Below are 22,390 nucleotides of genomic sequence, written 5' to 3'. Positions count from 1 at the left end.
GGGGTGAAATGTATCGCATAGGTATCTGCTTTAAATGTATATTTTTTCATTGGCTATGCATTCAGATGCTAATCAGATCTCCCTGATTTTTGGAGCTTCACATCCCTAACAAAAAATAACGTGGATTACATACTCGGTTTTACAGGGATTTGTAGTGTTCTTGATTATTAAATTGCATAATAAATATAGCTGCAAGCAGTGATTACCATGGCAATGAAGCTCATAAGAAAAAAGATTGGTAAAGATATCCCATTCCGTTCATGAGTTATAGCCATTTTAGTAAAAGTGCCCGAGGCTTTTTCGAAACTTTTGGAGACCCTTTGCAAGGATGAGTCGAAAGTTCAACTTTTTTTTAATATAATTATTGATTTTCACCGTCCACCATATATGTCTGCACTGGGTTGTTTCCAATTGGGCAAACTTTGAACATAACTAAATTTTCAGAAAAAATCGGACTTTCGTAGAGCAATCCGTTAATAGCCATTTTCTTTTCTTTTTTGACACAAGGATTACAAGCATGCCAAACTTTTGAATTAACGACAAACGGCCTACGAAGCTATGACCTAAAATCTGTTTACTGTAGCGCCCCCCTGTGGCCAATTGTTTTCATACGTTGTCAACCTCTCTACAAATTGAGTTCTAGCATCTGGCCAATTTTCAAGTCGCTAGGACTTACAGTTTGGTCTGCATGATCAGTTGTAGGGTGGAATAATAAGAATAATCATAATAATAATAATAGGGTTTCTGCACTACATGCTTGAACCTCTAATAATGCGCGCGCGCGCGCTGTGCACCACTACTCTTGGAGACAAACTGCCGAAGCTCGTGCGCAGTTGGTTGGTGTATCTCAGTGGTTTGTTACACGCATCAGTCTGTGTATTTTTATTCATTTTTTATTTTTTTTTGCCTGATAGTTTTGATTAGTTTTTTTCCACTGTAAATATTCTTCGGTTGGCAAGAAAGAGGAAGAAGGTCAGATTATTTTCGGACAGAGTTTCTACTGTTGCTACACAACATGACACCTCCTCCAACTGAACTGAACCTGAGCTAGCGTTGCTAACAGGATCACAGTTTAGATGAAGTTTTTTCCTGCCCCGTTTTTGCAGTGGGATCCTGTGTAAATAATATTTTAATATTGTAAGGCTTATAATAAGATGCTTTATGAATTCGCCATGGAAGAAGAAGAGCGCTGCGGCTTCAATGTAGGAGGATGTGTTTTCTCCATTCCTCTGAACAGACTGGCCTCCTTCCAAGACTCGTTACTGCTGAGATCAGCTTGTGTACATGCAGACAAGTCCTCAGTGTTTCTTGATCGTGATGGCTGCACATTTAGACATGTTTCTTACTACATAAGCACAGGAAAGCTGACTTCAGAGTCTGCACTGGAGATGAACATATTACATGAACTTGCAGCAAGTCTTCATCTCACAGCACTGCAACAGGTGAAGTATTTCACTATAGATTGCTGCTCGATTTGACTACCTTTCTGTGAAAACCCTGCATTTCCTTTAAAACACATTTCATATATATAAGAATTCCATCTTTATAAAGAGCATGCATGACTTCTGTGATTCTGAAAGGCTTTAGAAAACTCGGAGACGACCGACTGCTGGAAGATTCACCCTTCTAAATGCAAACCAGAGTATGAATGCTCATGTGAGTCAACACTCCCATCTGCTGGCAGGAAACAGCAATTACACACCTTCCTTTCACCTTTAATTAAGGGTTTACATTATACAGTTTAACCTACATTTTCCTGGGTTTCACACTCGCAGCAATCTGATTTTAAAATAATGTTTTTACCTGTGTATTAATTCACAGACTTGTGCTGTGAACTAAGTATGCACTCTTTTTGTGTAATAAAGTACATACTTCTGAGTTTACAGCAATTAACAAATAAATAAATTAAATCATATAGTATAATTTCTTATAGAACTTATACTATATGATTTAATTTAACATTCCTTTCATACATTTTTTCTACATTCTCTTTACACCTTTTAAGAATGCTCCACATTTACAGGTCAAATTTGGTCCATGCAATAGTTTTAGATAACATATTGGCTAAAAGGTGTTCATGGAGCCACAATTTGATAATCTACCAGATATAGTAGATCATCTGGGTTCAAGGCATACTAATTCTAATTTCAGTTACTATTAAGGATGGTTGGTAGACATTAGGATGCAGCATCTGATTAAACTTTATTGAAAGTCTGCATTTCTAATTTATCTATTGGTTGAGTAACATTAGTGAAGCTTAGCTGTAGCCATGCAGACTCTTTTCTGGATATATAATGATTTTGGATGGCTAAAGTTTCTGTCTGGGGATTACATACTTACAAGGTAAAACTGATCACTGATTGGGCCGAGCGCCAGCATGGGCAAAGCTCCTGATGGGTTAAAATACTTGGTAGGGTAAAAAAAAATAGTTGCTCCTAAATGGGCAAACCTCACTGAATCCTCTGGCTGGGTGAAGCCCCATGTTAAACTAAGCTTCAGGATGAGCAGATGCCCTGGTCAGAAGCCCTTCAGGAAATTCCACTTTCCAAAAACATGCTGAACTAGTGTTTAATATAGAGTGTATTCTGAAGATGAATAAATGAGTAACGTCTGTTAGTTAAATGTGCTTTAGATGACTAACTTTCTTGTCAGATGGGCTTGTAAAAGATGCTTTCAGAAAAGTGTGCATCAGTTAACAGTTCCCCCTTGGGAAAAGTAATTAATCCCTATTTAAATTAACTCAACACCACATATGCACATCTGTTGTGATTTTCAGTTCTTAAGATCATGACACAAGGGTTGGTGTCTACGCCCCTCGTGGACAGTCAGGAGGAAGTACTGTACTGTTTCCTCCTTCTGGAGCATGTGCGCCTGCATCCGGGCCTGATCACCTACGACAATCTGCTGTGGCTTTGTGAGGATGTGGCTATTATAGAGTGTAGAAGTCACCTCTTCAGGTTCATAGGCAAGCACACTCTCTGGATAATCATCACTTAGGTTTCACTTGGCAGAGCTTTTAATTACTTTATTTACTTGGAAATTATACACGTTCTTCTTGCCTAAAGGGTTTATGAATAGATGCCATGTCACTCTTATGAAGACTAAATATAGACTTTTTGTCTACAAGACTTATGAAACCAGACATTTAAAATACAGGTGCAGATTGAAAATTCACAGATATTCTTTTAAAACCTTAAAAATTAAAATAAAACCACAATTTGGAGCATTAAAGGCACTTAAAACTACAAGAAAAAGAAAGAATAGAGCATTTGCATGTTTTCTTTTTTTTTTTTTTTTTTTTTTTTTTTAGCTGTTTTGAGGTATTGTTTAACATTTTTTTAACACACTTGTCCAATTGAATTTCCATCCCCCGAAATTTATATGTATGTTTTTAATAAAAATGATAAACTGCACAGTGTGGTTTAAAAGTTTAAGACAACATGAGTAGCAACAGCTGTTGAAAGATGATGGTGAAAGATGCCCTGCATTTGTTTTCCCTCATTAAAGCCAATTTCCTGCAGTCAGGGACAGTCCTACTGCCAGACTTTTTCAGCGAATATGCAGAGTTGTATGGTGAAGCCAGAATGGTAGGCATGACCAGGTTCATAGAGACGCTGATGGAACTAAATGGTATGTAGTACTGTGACCCTTATGTTTACCAATCTAAAGTGAGGAAAATATGAATCGCTACAATAATAAAAAAAGATTTATGCCGAAGATAAAACATGTAATATATATATATTTTTCCCCTCAGACTGGAGCAGCTCGAGTGACTCATGTTCTGAATATCAGATGTGCTGTACAATGGAGCCTCTCTACGTTCTGAGTTTGAGTTTGCTGGTAAGGTATCCAGACTCCTCACTGGGTCAGCTGTGTGTAGACAGCAGTCTGGAGGGCAGTAGACTCTACATCACAGGCTCTGGAGTGCTTTTCCAACATGTGGAGTAAGTCAAGGGGGATATTGGTGCAAATGTTTCTTTATTGCTATTGTGAGTTTGGTTTATTAGTGTAGGAAGGATTTGGGAGTGTGGAGCATTGATTGGACTTTGGGTAATTGTGGGAAGGGGATATTGGGAGTTTGGGTAATTGTGGTGATGGATTTTTTTTTCCCCCAAGCTTGCACCTTCAGGTATGTTGAAATAATGTTTGGAGTGTGGGTTATTGTGTGGATGAACTGTTGGACTTTTGGGACATTAGACCTTAGAGCTATTGTTTTGGAGGTTGGAGGACATTGTAAGGATGAGAGATTTATGAATTTTGCAGGAAATGGTTGGGAACATCACTTTTACCACTGACGAGGACTAAAGAAGAGTTGCCTTGCCTATATGTTTACCTCAACAATCAGGATGGAGTTTACCTGGCAATCAGGGAGGCCATGCAAGAGTTCTTTCACAGGAGAGAGACCAGTGAGAGTGAAAATATGCACTTGTAGTCACAACATGTGCCAGCAGTTTTTGTTCCTATACAATAACTTATTATGGCTTATAAGATTCTAAGCTTCTATGTAGATTAATATTCCAGGCCAAATCTTACTTTAGGTCAAATTTACATTTCTGAGATAGTGTTTTCCCCCATCTCTCTTTAGCAGGCTGTATGACTGCCGAGTCTTGGTCTACCTCAGTGTCAACATTCACACTTTATAAGGTTGTAAATGTTTATGCTGGAACTCGGTGGTATGCAACATACTTCAAAACACTTATAAAGGTATGTGAAATGGGGTGTCTTGACTCCAAAACTTATCCCTTTTTTTTCCAAATCAGCCAAAATAAATTTGGGTTGTACTGACACTCAAAGCCAAGATCAACCCAAATGCATTACAGGATATAAAGTACACATTTGAGTCATACCTCCTTAAAGGTATTGTTAGTCATCTCCAGCAGTGTAGCTCTGTGGAGTGTATAAAGAATCTAAAATCCTGTTCTCTAGCATCCAGAGCTCCTTTCTAATTCCAACAAGAGTAAATGGATTGTTTTTGGAGAGAGCCTCCTGGTTAAAGGTGACGGCCAAATCTTCCGGCACATTCTTAACTTCCTTAGATGTGGGCGCCTGCTGCTCCCTGCAGACTTCAGGTGAGGGAAGATTTTCTGGATGGAAATGAAAACATTGTTTGTGGCTGTAAAGTGCAAGTTTTCCATTAAGAATTGCAGCAGCACTTCAGAGTGTTTCACTGATCTATCTTTTGCTGCTTGCATAGTTAACAGATAAGAAAACAGATTTTGCTTGGTGAACTAAAGTCCAGCTTTTGTAAAATGCCACTGTGCTTACAGGGAATGGCCTTTGCTGTGTCAGGAGATTGAGGCATTCCAGATTCCTGCTTTGTCCAGTGCATTGCAGAACTGCTCAGACTACAGGTAAAAGTGCTATATTAATCAATTCCACAGTCTATTCTGGAGATCACGGAGCATTTAACATATTGAGTTTAATTCCTATTCTCCTCATTGTGCTAAATGTATTTTGTCAGAGCCTGGTGTAAATCTAAGGCCCAACCGAGGAAACTTTTCACATCATGCACAGATGAAGACGCCATAGATTCTAGTCCTGACAAGGAGGTTTGTACTTGCATGCCTGGACAAAGTCTGTTAAACCAACCATATTAACCCACTCCATCAGAATAATCGTCGCTGATTATCAGCTGGTTAAGCACTAGCTGAGACAGCATTACCTGATATGCTTGGAACAATATCAGAAACATCACATAATAGATTGAGTCTCTCCTGCAGGGGGTCATACTGTAGCAACAGGCTCTAGGAATTTAATTTGAAGCTGTGGTTCAATCACTAACCTTCTTCACCCTGGATCCTGGGGGGTCTTATAGATGAGGGATCATATTCACTAGCCTCAAGTTACATTAATAAAGGTAATCTTGGGGTGAAGCATACACAAGTCCAATTCCACCATTTGGATTGAAGCTTTCTGAATTTCTAAAGCACATTGGAACTGATAAGACAACATTAATGTGACACTGTGGTCTGTTGTTTATAGGTTTTATCTCACAGGATGTCCAAAAACACTATTCACTACATACTGCATTATTTTAGACCATTCTGCCAATTTATCAGGAAACTATTAAGTGTTGATAAAATCCCACAACACACATTTACAGCTAAGTGCCCTGGTCAACCCTGGTCCTGGAATGTTCTGCACAATTTGTTCCTGCTCGAACACCTCCACTTCAGGGAAGGACTGTTAATTTGTTAAGCAGCTGATTGTTTAGGGAAATCATGTTCGTACTCCAGGACCAAAGTTGGGAATAGAACAAAGCTATTTTGCCAGAATGAGTTACAGAAAACACTGGTTAGATTCCAAGCCTATCTTCAAAGAGACCCCTTATTCCACCCGTTTCATCATCTTGATATTGGATTTCAAACAACTCTTGTGTGTGGCTCCTGCTTATTTGGAATAAAAGCCCAGTCATAGGATTTGAGATGCCAGAAATTAAGATTCCACAGAATAGATATTTAGCCACTTCATCTATTAATGTATCAACGACACAAATTCGAAATAAGATTCTGAGCCCAAGATCTAAACTTAAGATGTATTTAATCTTCTTGTAATAACTTATGGTGGATAAATGTAACAAATAATATGACAAAATGTTATTGTAAGGCATTGGGCCTCCGTGTGCCACCAGCACAGTTTCAATTACAAAAGTCTCTGTAACTCTATTGAAGTAATGAACATTATTCTTCCTAAAGATGTTTTCTCAGTGAAGTGTTGATGCTGGTGATGGGGAGCACTGCATAATAGATGCAAAATTCATGCAAAATCTCTTAATGTTTCATTTAGATGAGCTATGCTGCCTGTAAGGACAATAGTCTTTGATTTACATAATTTTATTCTCATCAAATCATTTAGTGAGCCCTTGTGCTTTGTAGATGGGAGTCATTCTTAAATAAATTATTTTCATATTGTTTTATTTTAAGCATTACTTTTAAATAAAATGAATATAGGAAACACAAAACTCGTGCTGGTTTAAAGTACTGTTGTGTCTTTAAAACACATAGTTTGTAAGTTGTTTTCATTTACAAACTATTTTGTTAAATCAGCTCTGGAATGTGATACTTTCATCCCATAATAGACCATATTTGTAAATCTCCACAGGAATCTTTATCAATTAAAAAGGAAAGCCCAGACAACACTCTTCTTTCCAGTAAAACACCAAGTGCACACTCAGCGAATAAGGCTGTGTGTGTTACTGTTGGTGCTTCAGAAATAACAGAAGTGAGACCTGCCGCTACAGAGAAGGCCGAGAGAACCTCACTGACCTCAGTCCTAGACCACTCAACTCTATTTTCCAACAGCTCATGTAGTCATGAGGAGCTAATGATGGAGAATAGCAGCAAGCGTCCACCTGATAGAGCAGCATGCACTGGTGTCTTCGAGGATTACTGGAACAGAGAAAAGGCCTCCATTATGCACATGCTGCAGGACAACAGGCAGAAGCAGGACAGTCCTCTGCTGGGGCAGCTGGCAACATTAATGGAGACCTCACTGTCTTCGAGAAGCATGCAGATGTTATTAGAAGTGTCAGATACAGAAAAGTCTGATCTTATAGTTGCGCTGTTCACAGCCTTCTGTAACAACTGGCAGAGTGATACGGGCAGCGCACAGAGAGAACACACACACTTTAAGGAGAGACTGACCCACAACACACACATGCACAGGAAACCAAATCAAAATCCCAGCAGAGATTTGAGACCAAATAGTAAGTTTAACTATAAGTTAATAACATTTAAATAAAACTTGTATTGAATTTAAAATCATATCTACTGATTAAATGTACGTATTATAATTTACTGGCTTTGTGTTTGTTTACACTGTGTGTTGTTGCAGATCAGATGGCCATGCAGAAGGCATCTTTGAAAAGCAGTGTTTTTCCTATCACCAGCTTCACATTACCTGTGGGTGGATGTGTGTTAACAGTGGCTCATCCGACAGTGCTGGGAAGAGGAGAGGCAGGGGGGTACTTCACCCACAGCATCATCTATACAGGTTCAACATACAATATATGCTTCAGTTTATTTCCCAAACAGAATCCAGTCTGAGCTGAGAAGCAGAAAAGCATTCAAAAGTAAAGAAAAAAGATTTGCAGTAAGGTACTGATGTAGTCAGAGTAGTTACTTGCCAGCTAGTCCCCATGGGTGGGTTAGAAATTCTATTTACAGCCTGCATAAGTATTATATTATTATAAGTATTTACCCCAGTTGAGTCTACCATGTTGTAGAGTTACCACCAAAGGTAAAGCTTCCTTTACCAGGGCTAGAAACATGTGAATTATTTTAAGTATGGTTCATCGAGTCTTTGACATGCCTTTAGGGTCAATTTGTTTATTACAATACATTTTTATTTAAACAGTAGGACAAATATGGCATTTATGAAAGAAGAGATTCGGTTGCGTGACTTGCTTTATCATTTTTACAGATGAACAGCCTCAAATGGTGCAGGCTGCTGGGAAAGAGGGCAGTGGTAAGATCCTTACTTATTAAATATCTTGGGCTCAAGCTCATACTGTGCCATTCATCACAACTGTCGTTTCTTTCTAGCACAACAAAGGGGGCACTAGGGTTCTTTATATAAAAAAAAGTAATGTTCATAAAGCCTGATGAAGGCCAAACAATCCAAGTAAAAAGAATAACAAACTGTAACAGCAGTGTGCAATTGTGCAGACGTTTGTGTTTACGGCGCGGCTCTGAAGCCGGAACGCTCTACTCGTTTCAGGCTGATGAAGCTCTCAGAGTTTCCTTTGATCATCTTTTTGTTTTTGCTTATTCTTCAAATGCCTGTGGCAATGGTTTTTTTGTAAACTGTTACAGCATCTTTTTTTCAGATGTTGCCTTTGCATACTTCAACATGTCTTATGAAGAAATGGTATACGCTCGTGAGTGTCATGGCTTCCTCACTGGTACCATCTTAGACTCGAGCAGACTCAACGCTAAGGAGCACACAGTCAGGCTGGTCCATCATCTCTGGGTAGAATACAAACTTTGACATTTAGAATAAAATTCTGAATCAACAGAACCAGTGCTCCAAACAACCTCTACAGGCTAAAACACTGCCCTAATGCGAACTAACAGTGCATGCAGCACTGCTGAACTCTGCCTTTCCGTGTCTGTGTGTGCTGCAGGTGGGTCACATGGGAGTGGACAACTTTGTGCAGGAGATTTTGACCATGATTAAAGTCAGGCCTCATAAACAATTGGAAAAGCAAGAGAAGCTGTTGCAGTGGGTCAAGGTAATGATCATGTAAGAACAATATTAGTGATAGAATCCCAATTAAACATTTTACTTTCCACCTTCCAATAATGTATATTATTTCAATTTAGGTTTAGCATGTCTGTAATGGGAATAATATTTATTTATTTATAATTATACTATTTAAGATCTCTCTTTTTTTTAAAAGAACGTTATCAGTATAAATGTTTGTTTTATAAACAGCAGTAATATATATTTTTATTTCTATCCATCAGAGCATTGAAAATATTATTCTTTAATTGTATTAAACTTTAAAGATAATTTATATAATTCTACAACAATTTCTCATGACAAGTTCACTCTACCGCTGGCAAAGAGATACACAGAGTGTGTGAAAGAGTTACTGAGGAAGACACACACAATCAGCCTGTTTTCTACAGACCTGCTGGAAGTCACCATACCAACACAAAAGAGGTGTGTATTTAAAAAAAACAATTATTATTTCAAAATGTAATTATTTTTGTGCACTTTTCTACACTTATTTTAAATTACATGAATGTATAATTAATTTAAAACTATTATAAATAATTTCTTTCATCAGATTACTTATTACTAGCTTAATACTAGACACATAGGCTTACATACAAAAAGAGTATTATGACTTCATAATGACACAAACTAAAACGTAATTAGACACAACAGGGTTCTTTTTATAAAATTTTTTAGCCTGGAGAATATATTCTAAAATGAGATTTAATCTATTTGGCGCTTTATCCCTTATTGCAGTTTAATTTGTTGTGTAGATATTAATACATTAAATTGTGCAGCCTCTTGATTTTAGCTCTTGGAAAGTTCTTTAGATTATTACCCATAGTGCACCATAAATGAAACAACACAAAGCACCATGATGCATTACTTCACATGTAAAAATAAGTCTTACCTGATGTCCACTAAAATAAATTAGTCATATAGTTAATGCTAACATTCAATATACAGGTAGTTCCCGTGTTACGATGGTCCGATCTAAAATCTTATGATGATGGCGATACAAAAACGTAATAAATAAATAAAAAATATTTTCTTACAATCCGTTTAAAAGCTGCCCGGATGTGCACATCTCCCACCTTGTAAGATGCCTTACTCTCGCCAGCGGTCATCAGAGTTTAGTTGTCGTGGTGTTGGAGCTCATATTTGTTTTCACTGTTTTTGGTGCTTCAAAGCCCAGTTTTAACTTTTGTCTCTTATTTAACTTGTACATATATATATATATATATATATATATATATATATATATATATATATATATATATATATATATATATTAGATTGCTCCGTTTTGTTAAATTATGTACTGTAATTTTTTAATTATTTAACTACTCCATACTGATCACCATTCTTCAAGACTCCAGGGTAGGCTAGGCCATGTCTCGACTGACGTTATTTTTAGGTTAGACGATGACGTCATTGTGACGCATCTCTATCATAACTAAGGGACAACCTGTAATGACTATTTATACTAAAACAAAAGTGAAATATAACTTTTCATTTTGAATACAAACCAATCCAGTTTTATTTGTGTGAATCTGTTAAAAATATGACACTTTAAAGTGACATTTATTCTTCAACTGTAAATGGAAATAAATAAAAAAACAATTTGTTTTTTTAACATGTGAATGTTTTTATAGCTGATATAAATGGCACTTTAGTGATTCCCTGGTTGGCTGACTAATGTATACATGTACAAAGTAATCGCAGTCTTACTCACTACATGCTATTTACTTATGCACCACAGGTGCTAATATTTACAGGCAATGTACAGTGTTGTTCGTCAGTCATTTTGCTGTTATCAATTAAACAGATACAAGACAAGTGAAATTAACTCTCTCCTCAAACAGGTTTTAACGGTGATCAGTGGCCACTGAGCAGCAACCGGCTTTGACTGACCTAGGATCAGTGAAACTCTCCTCAGTGTTTCTTGCTGACTGCTACGTGAACATGAACACTGATCCTGGAACAGGGCTGAGCTTCAAAAGCTGGAGCAGCTGAAATCCAGCGAGGCAAATGACTGGCCACTGGTCAGTTTAGACAATCGCAACAAAGAAATAAACAAAGAAATAAAAACTGAAGAGAACATTCTTCAGGTGTAAAAGTGAAGAACATGCTTCTTTTGAACTATCGGAGGAGTGTCGTTGTACCCTTATGATCAGGTGTAGGTGTGCCTTCTGGTATTGAGGTATTCCAGAGCCAATTCTTTTGCAGTCTACAGCAAAGTGGTCAATAGACAAATAAGAAATACAAACTGAAACAGTCTCCAACTGTGTTAAACTAAAGCAATTCTTATTTACAGTTACTGATGAGTACAGAAAACTACTGTACCAGAACTTAAAAAACAAAACGATAAATACAACATTTAAATCAACATCCTTAAAAAAAAAAAAGGTATATATATGCTTTATCAGATCACAAGTGGCGTTTTTTTTGGTTTTGTTTTTTTAACAGTGCTATTTTCCAGCTCTATCAAAAGTCTGTATGAGGAAATGAAATTTGCCGGAGATTGGGCAGAACAATAAATACACGCCTGTTTCCTCTTCTGTGTGAGGTGGCACTGTCATCTTCTAGAAGGGCAGCCAGACTTTAAACCTATGAGACAACATGGCAAGATTATACAGTGAACAAATGCAGGTTTGGTATAAAATATGGCTGTAGCTGATGATGAGGTATAAGGTAATGAATGAATATTAGTGTTTTGTTTGGAAGAGTCACATGAGAGCAGAAAGCAGGACTTACAGTAGCAGCTGTGGTTATACAGAGCACTCACACTATAGTGGATGGGCCTAGAACCTGAGCACCTTTCTGTGAGAGGAAGGAAACAGGGATGAGTTTTCATTGAAGGGTTAGGAGCTAGACTTTGTTTGAGTTTGTTGGATAAATATATCAGGATCATCCCATCATCTTTTCAGGTCATAAATATTAGCACATTTTCAGGCCAAAAATCCAGATTTAAAAGGTCAGGACAGGTTTAAAGCATTTTTTCCAGGAACATATTTGCTAAAATGGCTCTAAATCAGATACTAATATTGATACTGGTTATATAATAAAAAAATGTAATAAGAGTTTACACTCTAATACTCAGTTTAGTAATTGGGAGTAAAGTATTTGCAGGAGGGTGTTGGTTATTTTATGTGGCACCATGTTACATTAGCTGGTTATGAATAAATAAAAAAATATTCATGTCATCTTATCTGATTAGGTAATAAGCCTGTGGTTAAAATAGGAGTTAATTGGTGTACTGTATGGAAGCAAGCACAGTGAAACCTAAACTTCTAGACAAATGCCAGCTGCGACGATCACAAATTCAGTGTTAAATGGTGTTTGAGCTCTAGAGCTTGAGTTTTTTTTATTGTAGTTTATGATCTATTTTCTGTGAAAACTTTAATTTAATTACCATTAATGTACCCATCATACCTGACTGGTAATTTTAGATGTGCCTTTGTCTAATTGCATACTATCATCACTTAAAAGAGCATCCAGGATTATACATATGCACAAGCTATACAACTCCAAACAGTTGTCTGCAGTTAAAGACAGACTGCCTGATAGTGTTTTTCTTCTTGATGCCTGGGTTTGCTGGGTTAAAAAAAAAAAAAAGGAGATCTACAGAGGTGCCACTTCAGACAAACCACCACTGCAGGGGCTTATTATGTGCAGAAAAACATTCAGCCAGCAGAACAATGGGAACATGTACTTCCACTGTGAAGCAGCATGGGAAACCCAGATTCAAGCACTACTTTGTTTGATATCAAAATGTTTTCTGTTTAAAAAGCAGAGATTAACGTAACCTATACACACACTTATGTGTTCTAAAAAACAATTGAAGTACACATTCTTCATGGTCATGGTGGAGGGCCTGAAATGTCATGACTGCATTCCCAATCTTAAAAAGGAGACTATGATGAATGAACACGCACGCACACAGACTAACCGTTGAAATGTATTGGGTGTTGAAGCTGGGTTTATGCTCAGAGGTGAAGCAGGATGAGTCGCATGGTGAACTAGGCTCCTCAGACAGAGCCTCGGGGAGGTGACTGGACACACAGCCGCTGTCTGAACCACTTGAGCCGCTGCCTGACAGACAGTGTGAGGATGATCCTGAACTCTCTGTAGCTAGACACAAAATATAAAAGACACTTTGCAATTAATTTGTATTTGTACAACACATTAAAGATTAGACAGCTTTTACTAAACACTTTCCACTGATACAGATGAAGAGTTTCAATCCTTATTAAAGAAACCAGAGGAGCCAGAATTCAAACAGAGCCAACCCTCTATTTGTAAGATATAAACTTCATACATACAAGTCTGAAGCTTTATAAAAAAATTAAAAAAAAAGAGAGGATGAAATGGCTTAAAAGACATGTCAGTGTTATAACATATTACAGTATATTTGCAGTATATGTGTAGTGCACATGTGTTGGGTAACCGTGCATCTGCATTTCCTATCACACTCTGCTTGCAGTCAATAGACATTCCCATGTGTATTAATGTATATTAATTCCTGTGTGTTTCGATTATGGACACTTATTAATCAAACTATGTATTTCTGGGATTTTAGCAATCTGACTTGAGAAGCAATAGAGAATACAATGCTTTATAGTGAACTTACAAACAGACTGGCTCAATATTGAAATATATACCAACGGAGTGAAACAATAAAGCTATTTTCTCAAAATATATAAACTCTATATGGCTCGTGGACAGCTGATACTATACATATGAACATTATATATACATACATACACTTTCTTTTCTCAGCTAAACTAATGAGTTATGTGGTCAATGCAATTTCACGATAAACAGGGGGCACGAGATTTAAACCACAGTAAAACGGGGGATTACTGTATATACACATCTCTGACTATATTGGCTTTTTAAAAATCACTTTATGGTCAGCTATATAATTAGTTATCATAGTTCTAAGATGAACTAACTGGTAACCTGTTTAGAACAGGCTTTAACGTAAAAACCAATAAATAGAAGATTTGTATAAATAATAGTAAAATAGTATTTCACAGTGTTTAAAGCTACATTTGGGTGAAAGCTCAGGAATATAAAGCTCTACTGTCTCAAATTAATATGGTGGCATCTCCAATGGTCTAAAAATATAATCTGTGCTCTGATTAAGTAAGAAATTGTGTTACTCTGGAAGGGGGCTGCAAGATGTTAGATTAAAGGACATACTCATAGAGGGCTGACTGCTGGTTTCATGCTCAAGCTCATCTTCTTCGATGCAGGGGCTGATTAGGGGTCTCTCTCCTGATAGCAGTGTCTGACTGCTGTACATGTGAAGGTTTAGTGGCCCCAGCAGTGTGGAAGAGGGAGGTCCACCTGCCCCTGGAGGTCCATTCGCTGGCACACTCACTGCGGCTCTCTTAAATGGATTAGTGTGGTCAAATAGGGAGACGGCGATGGAAGCTCTCGTCCTGGCTCCTGTAGTAAAAGGGAACAGAAAGAGAACAAAATGTAAACTCACTGTTTGAGGCAAAACATTTTATGCATACACATGTTACTCTACATGTTCAGCAGAATTGGGTAAGCTGCTGAGGTCTGGTCCTACCTCTGCCTTTCATGATGTAATCAATGGCCCGGTCGTTGATAGCAGCATCGCTGGGTTTAATATCCAAAAATGGCTTATTGCCCACTCCCATGGACACCATCTCCTGCATACGAATTTCTATTGAGAGAAACACAGTTTTCGATTCTCTGTAGCCGAGTGATTTTGATTTAGACAGCAAATGTGATAAATACCAGTTTACCACAATGCCTTTTATATTCGAGTAATTTATGGTAAAAATATATTTGCAGTAGAGTCTGAAAACCTGATCTACTTTCAAAGGCCTGATTGATTTGCATTTTCCTCTCACTTAGTGATGGCATGTCAGAGCTTCGTAAAACAATACAGGTTTGATTCAAATTCTGTAGGCCTGGGGCGAGTAAAAGATATAAATACAGAATTTATTATTATCAAACTTGCTGAGGTGCTGAGAAAAAGAGACTTGAGCACACCACCATCCAAGCTTTTCATCTGATGATAAAACATTCAGACACTACATGGAAGTACAACACACACACACACCTTTGTTGCGTGTGGCCTGTTGCCACAGTATGCGGGCAATGTCTGCGGTCCATGCTTGCTTAATGTCAGCGGTAGCAGCCTGGAGGATGTATGTCTGGTTCTTTGATGTTCTCCTGCGAAACCAAATCTCAAAGCGTAGCCCGTTCTCACCCGAATTCTCAGTCAATCCCACATCAGCAGTCTATAAAATAATGAATACACATACAGAAACCATACTGGTGTTACCTGGGACTAGTTTTAGTTTAGTTTTCTACTGTATCTCACCGGCTTTTTAAGATAGCAGAAGAACAAAGAGACAAATTTGTTCTTCTAACATATTAACAGTTTCTTGTATTTTGTAATGAAGGTAGTTTGCATACCATTTTCAAAGCTTGTAGAAACAGTGTATATATAATAGTTTTTGTTTAAAGTACTTTAAAAGACTCTGCACAGGGAATTGAAATTAGAATTCAACTGGTGCACATTTAAATGCAAAAATGATGATCACTTTCACTTAAATACACCACTTTGAGGCGTACAGATGTGACTTACCTTAAAGGAGTGCTTGTAAATGTAGACGTCTAGGCCTCCCTCAATGCGTTTGGGTTTGCTGAACAGTACCAGGTCCTCAAACAGGAACACATGTCTCTGGCACTTCTTCCTCCCGTACCATATGGTAAACTCATCCTGGCGGACCAGCTGGCCCTGCTCCTTTAGGTTCACCTGGGACACAGGAAAAGATAGTATGCCTCAAACTCGGTATAACATGTTCACATTGTAAAAATTTATATTTTGGAATTAGTCACTTGGGTGTGTGTGATGTGTATGAGTGACTCACATCGCAGTCACGGATGGCATCCATGGCTAGCAGGTCGTTGCCATGGCGCAGCTGGAACTTGACCATCTCAGCAGCAGCACGTAGATACGACAGCTCCTGCTCCTGAGCCTCACTCACCTCCTTAATCAGATCCTTGAGCAGCAGAGCATATTTACTCATTCGCTGGATGGGCTTCAGCAGGTACGAGGCCAAGTCCATCTTATCTTCCAGCTCCAGCTGTTTATGCTAAAAAAGATTCATAAATGGTGAGGGTGAAACAAGGACACAAAGAAGAGAAAAAAAATCTGACACTAAAATGCTCCATACACAAACAGGAGCGATTCAATGACTAACTTAACAAACTAGGTTTGGGTGGGTCCTTTTAAAAGATCACTCTGACTTTTTCTACTTAATCTTGAACTGGAATATATATATATATATATATATATATATATATATATATATATATATATATATATATATATATATATATATATATATATATATATATATACACACACACACACACACACACACACATATACATATACACACATACACTTATATCAACTACAGAACACTTAGTAATCGGAAGAAAAAATTAATTATATATATATATATATATATATATATATATATATATATATATATATATATATATATATATATATCCTTTGTCTAAAAGGAGAGTTGGAAAGAATACAAATATTTCTAACAAGTACCTTTAACTAAAGGTGGCTGCCAATCTGTTTGATTTTATTTGTGGGATGTTGATTATTGTGCACAAGTTCAGTCACTCACCCTAAAGAAGCTGTTTCCATGGCTGGCCAGCAGTGAATCTGACTTGGGCTTATTCTTGCTGTACAGAGCGTACAATCCAAACTGATCTTGCTGCAATTTAAAAACAGGAGCAAAGAAAACGAGTCGGTACTGCAGGACACCAGGTCAGCATTTCAACATGAATATTCACTCATTACTTTTTTGATGGGCAGGAAACATTGAACAGATTGAAAAATTTATTTATAGTCGCTTTTTGATGATATGAGATAAATGGCCTTATGTTTTGTTATATGTTGGTTTTATACATGCAGAGCATTGTCAGTTTCCCTGTGCCAGGAAAGTGTCAGGTAATTTTAGACTCTGAGGTGAAGGCCCTGTTCTGCTTAAAGTAAAAACACCAGCTATGCTTTGACTTCTAATTACAAAAAAAGGGTTAGATATTTTTACAGTTGTTCAGTGGTATGTAATTGTAAAACTATCCATGTGCCACCCAAAACCAATATGGATTCATAAAATATAGCTGAATATACACTATAATGCTGTAATGCTGTATGAATGGGTAAAGTCTAATTTCTTCAGATAGCCACGTTTAGTCTAAAACTGATTTCTAAGATAAATCATCATTAACTGCCTTATTGACTACATGTTTTGGGTTAATTGGTGTTTCATAGTTGTATTATGTCTGACGTTTCAGATCAAACATACATTTTGATCAATCTTGAGTAATATTAATCTTTTACATCCAGACAGAAAAAATTAAGCCGGCAGCAAGAAAACCAGCATGTTTGAGCATGCTTTTCAGAGTGAGATGTGTAAGGTGGTGTTCTTACATGGCGCAGGAAGCAGTGGCTGACGCGGAGGGGATGGTTACAGCAGCTCTCCAGCTCCTTGAGGAAGTACTGACTGTGGAAGTCTACCAGCTTCTCCAGGTTGCCAAAGATGACGCTGCGCTTTCCCCGCAGGTCCTGAGGCAGGTCAGGACGCTCCATCTCGGGGAAGTAATGATCAATAATGTAACGCAAGGAGCGAACATATTCACGCTCTGTTGTCACCATTTCATCCACGATGTGTCGCAGTTTACTGAGAAACAGAAGAGGAGAACGTGGGAAAGTGTTCACTAAAGCCTTATTTTGAAGTTACACTGTGCCCTGGCGTAGGAGAGAATATAAAAAAAATGCAGACAAAACAAGATGAAATCCCACAAAACACCACTGAATATCAGCTAAATACAAAGGTTCAGGGTCAGTTTAATATAATGTGGGAACGGGCCCCCATTGATAGCTGCCACACACACTCATTCCTCACCCTCCTCTGTGCTAATAAATGACTGCGGTGTGTGAAGCAGCGGAAGACAAACGCACTTTACTGCACTTCAAAGTCCCCCTGTGCAGCTCTCATCTGGGAGAGTCATCAGGGCCTTGGGGCTTTTTATCTCAGGAGGATTAACGGGGAAGCAGGGGGCCCCAGTGTGGAAAAGACATCTCTGACTAATGGACAAGGTTTATGAGTCCGAGAAGCAAGTTTAATGGCGGCACACAGAGTTCCTTACACATAAGCACTTACCCACATGACTGCAGCCTGCATGCAGGGCCATGATATTTACTGTGCTGCAGTCTTGGCTTTAAACTCTTGTAAATAATTAGAATTGAAGGGATTTTACAGGTTCACAAGATACAGGCAGTCCCCGAAATTGATCTTTCAATGACGATAGCGATATGAAAAAAACAAAATGGTAAAAATATCAGAATTTTCGCTCTGCATTTTAATTTTTGTATGATACATTGCTTTACTCTTGCCAGCAGTCGAGAGTTCAGTGTTCTCTGTGTTGGAGTGCATATATTTTGCAGCTGAAACACAGATTGTTGGATTTCTCTCTTCCATGGGTGTGTGTATGTTTCCTACCTGCCCTTGGCACGTGGCTCTGGAACAGGGCTCCCTGTAAGTTGTGTATCTTGCGATGCCCAGTTGTGTGCTGGTGCTAGGTGCGAGTTGTAGTGCCGATCACTCCCCTCTGTGCTGCTCACCTCCAGGCCTTTTATAAACACGCCCATGTGGCCCCTGCGTGCCGGCTCACTTAGCGTCCTTTGGCACGTGCCATAGCGTGTGCCCACCTCGCTTCCAGCAGCATCGAAGCTCTGAGTTTTCCTTAGAACCCTTCGTTTTGTGTCTCCAAGAGAGGAGAGTGCAGGGCTGGCGGAACAGGAAGATGAGTAATCTGGGTAAGGAGATGCATCTGAAGATGTGCTGCGGGTGAGTCTGTGTGAGTTAAGCGGAGTGCTGTGTGGAATCCGGTTTTCTGTGTGACAAACACTTCCTGATTGAGTTCTTAGAGAAACGTGGCCATCTAAATGAGTGCCTACTGGGCTGCAGGGGGTAGAGGAGACGCGGTCACGAGCACGGATGCTGCTGAAGGCTTTCCTGCAGGAGAACGAAAGACTGCTACTCCGCTCCTGGGGTCCACGGGGGTTGCTGGCACCTGAACCGGAGTTGCGGGTACGCAGTGCCGCCTCCAGCTTTTTCTCAAATATCTGCTTGGTTTCCTGGCACTTTGACCAGGCGAATTTCCACTGTTTGAGGCCCTGGTCGCTCTTTAACTCCACAGCGAGGTCCTTCATCTCCTGAAAATGTGCATCTGGGATCGGCACGTGTTGGCTGCGGTAGCTCTCCAGGCAAGCCATCACTCCCTGGCACTTCTCAGGTGCGCTACAATCCTCCATACTTACACAGGCCAAGTGCCTCATGCCTTCTAGAGCCCATCCATATGCCTGGCAGAGATACACAGAAATTATGGAATGAAAACTGTTTCATGTGGACACAAGTGTAACAGGGGCATAATAATAATTTAGTCTGCCATAAGTCAGCTTACTACTCCTAGTCCTTTTTTTTTTAAGGTCATAATGGAAGGCACCTGTGGTGACGTGTGAAGTGAACTTTGTACGATATAAAATGAAATGAAAGCGCACACCTGCAATTGATTTCCAAGCACACGACCTGATAATGTATTTATTTTGACAATAAATCCTCATGACTTTTACCAGCACAATTTTATACATTATCAATAGGATCCTGAGAGCCTGAAGGTTTAGAGTTAGGAAAAAGCATGAAAATCTGCAAACCCAGAAGAGACTATCTGAATGACAACTAGGTCTAGCTGAAGTTGAATGTGAGTGAATGTGTGTGAAACAGAAACTGAGATGAAAAACGATTCTCCGCACCATTTTCATGTAAACTCAAGAGGTACGTGTATAGGAACTGGGAGGTCGGGACAGTACCGTTTCAGCACATCAGTAGGAGAAGTAATGGGTTTTGCACTGTGAAACAGCATTGTATTTAAGACACAGCATTCCCATTTAATTACATTCCTAGCACCTGGCTCTTACTCCCTCGTTCACTGTCAGCACAGTTTTAAACAGCTACAACACACTGCTTGTGCTGAGATTTAAGGGAGAATTTACAATGATCAAACATTCGCTCAGGGCTTCGACCCTCTGACATGGCAAAGCACTGACAGATTCCTTGAGGAGGAGGGGGAAAAGATCTTTCACCCTTTTTAAATCTCACTATGCATCTACTCACAAAACCCCTCTTTCTCCTGTGCAGGGCTGCTATGGCTGCTAGGTGATTTCACTTAAGATTTCTTGGGTCCTTTTTAAACGTCTTTTGAATTGTTTTACTCCACAGCCTTCATTTTCAGTCGAAGTGAGTCCATGTGAGCTGACACGAAGAACCTTGGATGTTCCTATATTATACTCAGTGATGCTTCCTCTTCTCGATCTTATCTTGCACCCTTTTGACTGTGTGTCCACTGTCCATGGTAAACCTTTTGTGTGTGCGTACGTGCGTGCGTGTGTGTCTGAGACTATGGTGAAGAAACACATACCAATGTTTGGAAGGTGCTTAGAACCCAGATACTAAAGTCATCAGACAGACCAGAGGTCAATTCTTACTAACAATACTGACTGCTAAAGGCTGATACAATGTGTGTGTGGGTTAGGGTTAGAGAATGCCAGTGGGTGGAGTGGTAGGATAATCGATCAATTCAATCAATAAAAGAAAAGAACGTATTTTTGTTCGGAGTGTAAACCTGTTCCATGTGAACGTGAGACAATTTAATGGCCATGATTTATCACTCCAGGATGTGGGCATAAACATAGACATTTTTAATACCTAAACATGAATCTCTCTCTCTCTCTCTCTCTCTCTGAACATCAGTCATTTTTTAAAAATCAGTCCAAGACAATTAAGTTGAAGAAGTGTGTTTTCTCATTTTGGACTCTTCCTTTAAACAGTAAATGTTCATCAGAGAGAAGTGTAGCAAACTCCATTTACACACACAGGGGAAAAAAAAAAAAAAGAATCCACCAACTCCTCCCATTGACAAAGCCACCAAAAGGCTCAATAGAAGCACAAAGAGGTCACAGCCTAGAGGAAAACTGTTTTTCGCTGCTTCCCTGATCCAACACACGGAACTCAAATTAAACACTTTATATCTATGCAGCGATTCACTGGCTCTGATCGGGCCATTTTGATGCTTTAATGCCACAGACAGGCTGAAGATGACATCATGGTTGAGAGGGTTTACGGCCCTTTGAAGTGTGAATAGTGTGTGAATGCGTTGGGAGTGTTTGATTGGGGAGAGCTGAATTAGAAAGCTTGAAGGAGGTACCTCAAAAAGAAGCACCATTCAACCTCGCACAAAAGGAGAGAGAGACAGTGAGAGAGGGACATAGACAGACACACAGAGAGAGAGACAGAGAAAGGTAGAGTAAGAGAACAGCTCAAAGCTTTTGTATGGATGCATAAATGACACTCCTGCAGCGTAAGAAGGTTGAGAGGACATTTTAACACTTGAAAGAAATGCCCATTATTATTACCTAAAAAAAAAAAAAATTTAATCAGAGAAGGGAGAAAAAAAAGAGGAAAAGCAGAGAAAAGATTTTGGGATTGCAGCCAATCTCTGATCTCAGGTTCAAGATATGCCAAGAATGTGTTTTTCCTCAAAATGTTCTTTGTGTGCCTTTTAAACTGGACACTATGTGCTCAGCATTTGGAATTTTTCCAGAAGATATTGCAATCTGATGCAGTGTACCTTTTTTTTTTCTTTTTGTGTACCATTTCTTCACCTTAAAAAAAAAAAATCACAGCCTGACTCCATCAAAATGTAAACCACTAGCAGGGTTTAGTTACTACTAATGGTAGAGCTGGCTCGGTGGTTATGGCTGTGGACTGGTGATTAAAAGTTTGTGACTATGCCAAATGAGTAAATATACATGCAGGTCTAACGATGCTTAAAGGAAGCAGCAAGTCATATATATCGCCATGTAAGGCCTGTTTAAAGTTTCAACCTACAGTGTATTGGACTGACTACAAAGATCTCTAAAATAAACTGCCTTGGGCTTGAGTCCACCTCTCACTAATCTCTGGTTGACATGAGACAATGTTTGGACACAGCCCTCAGCACTACAATTTGAAAAAGACCAACGTGTCAG

General features: G+C 38.8%; 2 protein-coding genes across 14 annotated transcripts in view; one reads left to right on the top strand and one right to left on the bottom strand.

Annotated features, from left to right (window-relative positions):
- The first annotated feature begins 716 nt into the window (after positions 1 to 716).
- Positions 717 to 10,258, top strand: LOC310730975 (BTB/POZ domain-containing protein KCTD19-like). Of its 3 annotated transcripts, none has more exons than XM_083550226.1 (16): positions 717 to 1,442; positions 1,581 to 1,656; positions 2,777 to 2,914; positions 3,508 to 3,630; positions 3,755 to 3,944; positions 4,264 to 4,412; positions 4,586 to 4,704; positions 4,927 to 5,069; positions 5,268 to 5,351; positions 5,462 to 5,549; positions 7,102 to 7,705; positions 7,834 to 7,992; positions 8,422 to 8,466; positions 8,828 to 8,970; positions 9,125 to 9,232; positions 9,548 to 10,258. In XM_083550226.1, the coding sequence occupies exons 1-16, from the start codon at positions 1,155 to 1,157 to the stop codon at positions 9,704 to 9,706; spliced, it is 2,616 nt and encodes an 871-aa protein (XP_083406352.1). In that variant the 5' UTR covers positions 717 to 1,154; the 3' UTR covers positions 9,707 to 10,258. The 3 variants fall into 3 exon arrangements, with proteins under 3 accessions (XP_083406352.1, XP_083406351.1, XP_083406350.1); XM_083550225.1 differs by having other exon boundaries at positions 2,777 to 2,965; positions 4,264 to 4,406; XM_083550224.1 differs by having other exon boundaries at positions 2,777 to 2,965.
- Positions 10,259 to 10,731: 473 nt separating this feature from the next.
- plekhg4 (pleckstrin homology domain containing, family G (with RhoGef domain) member 4) overlaps positions 10,732 to 22,390 on the bottom strand; it is a 92,307-nt gene continuing 80,648 nt past the window's right edge. For 8 of the 11 annotated variants that reach the window (XM_083550212.1, XM_083550213.1, XM_083550211.1 and 5 more), the window contains 11 exons: positions 18,804 to 19,666; positions 17,732 to 17,981; positions 16,923 to 17,012; positions 16,143 to 16,367; positions 15,857 to 16,027; positions 15,326 to 15,506; positions 14,807 to 14,923; positions 14,431 to 14,679; positions 13,175 to 13,356; positions 11,980 to 12,045; positions 10,732 to 11,832 (listed from right to left, as the gene is read on the bottom strand). In XM_083550212.1, the coding sequence (XP_083406338.1) occupies positions 12,007 to 12,045; positions 13,175 to 13,356; positions 14,431 to 14,679; positions 14,807 to 14,923; positions 15,326 to 15,506; positions 15,857 to 16,027; positions 16,143 to 16,367; positions 16,923 to 17,012; positions 17,732 to 17,981; positions 18,804 to 19,666 (2,367 nt within the window). In that variant the 3' untranslated portion in view covers positions 10,732 to 11,832; positions 11,980 to 12,006. The remainder of the gene's footprint in view (positions 11,833 to 11,979; positions 12,046 to 13,174; positions 13,357 to 14,430; positions 14,680 to 14,806; positions 14,924 to 15,325; positions 15,507 to 15,856; positions 16,028 to 16,142; positions 16,368 to 16,922; positions 17,013 to 17,731; positions 17,982 to 18,803; positions 19,667 to 22,390) is intronic. The other 3 variants (XM_083550205.1, XM_083550208.1, XM_083550209.1) reach the window with 1 other exon arrangement.

The sequence above is a fragment of the Silurus aristotelis genome, assembly GCF_946808225.1.
Source record: "Silurus aristotelis genome assembly, chromosome: 9".
NCBI classification, from domain to species: Eukaryota; Metazoa; Chordata; class Actinopteri; order Siluriformes; family Siluridae; genus Silurus; species Silurus aristotelis.
This window is presented reverse-complemented; position numbering and strand designations above follow the sequence as displayed.

Bases quoted from the DNA above. Each gene is read 5' to 3' on its own strand.
- LOC310730975 (XM_083550224.1), top strand. From the start codon at position 1,155: ATGCTTTATGAATTCGCCATGGAAGAAGAAGAGCGCTGCGGCTTCAAT. The intron at 4,413-4,585 runs GTGAAAATATGC...ATCTCTCTTTAG, and splicing joins CAGGAGAGAGACCAGTGAGA to CAGGCTGTATGACTGCCGAG. The intron at 8,971-9,124 runs GTAGAATACAAA...TGTGTGCTGCAG, and splicing joins GGCTGGTCCATCATCTCTGG to GTGGGTCACATGGGAGTGGA.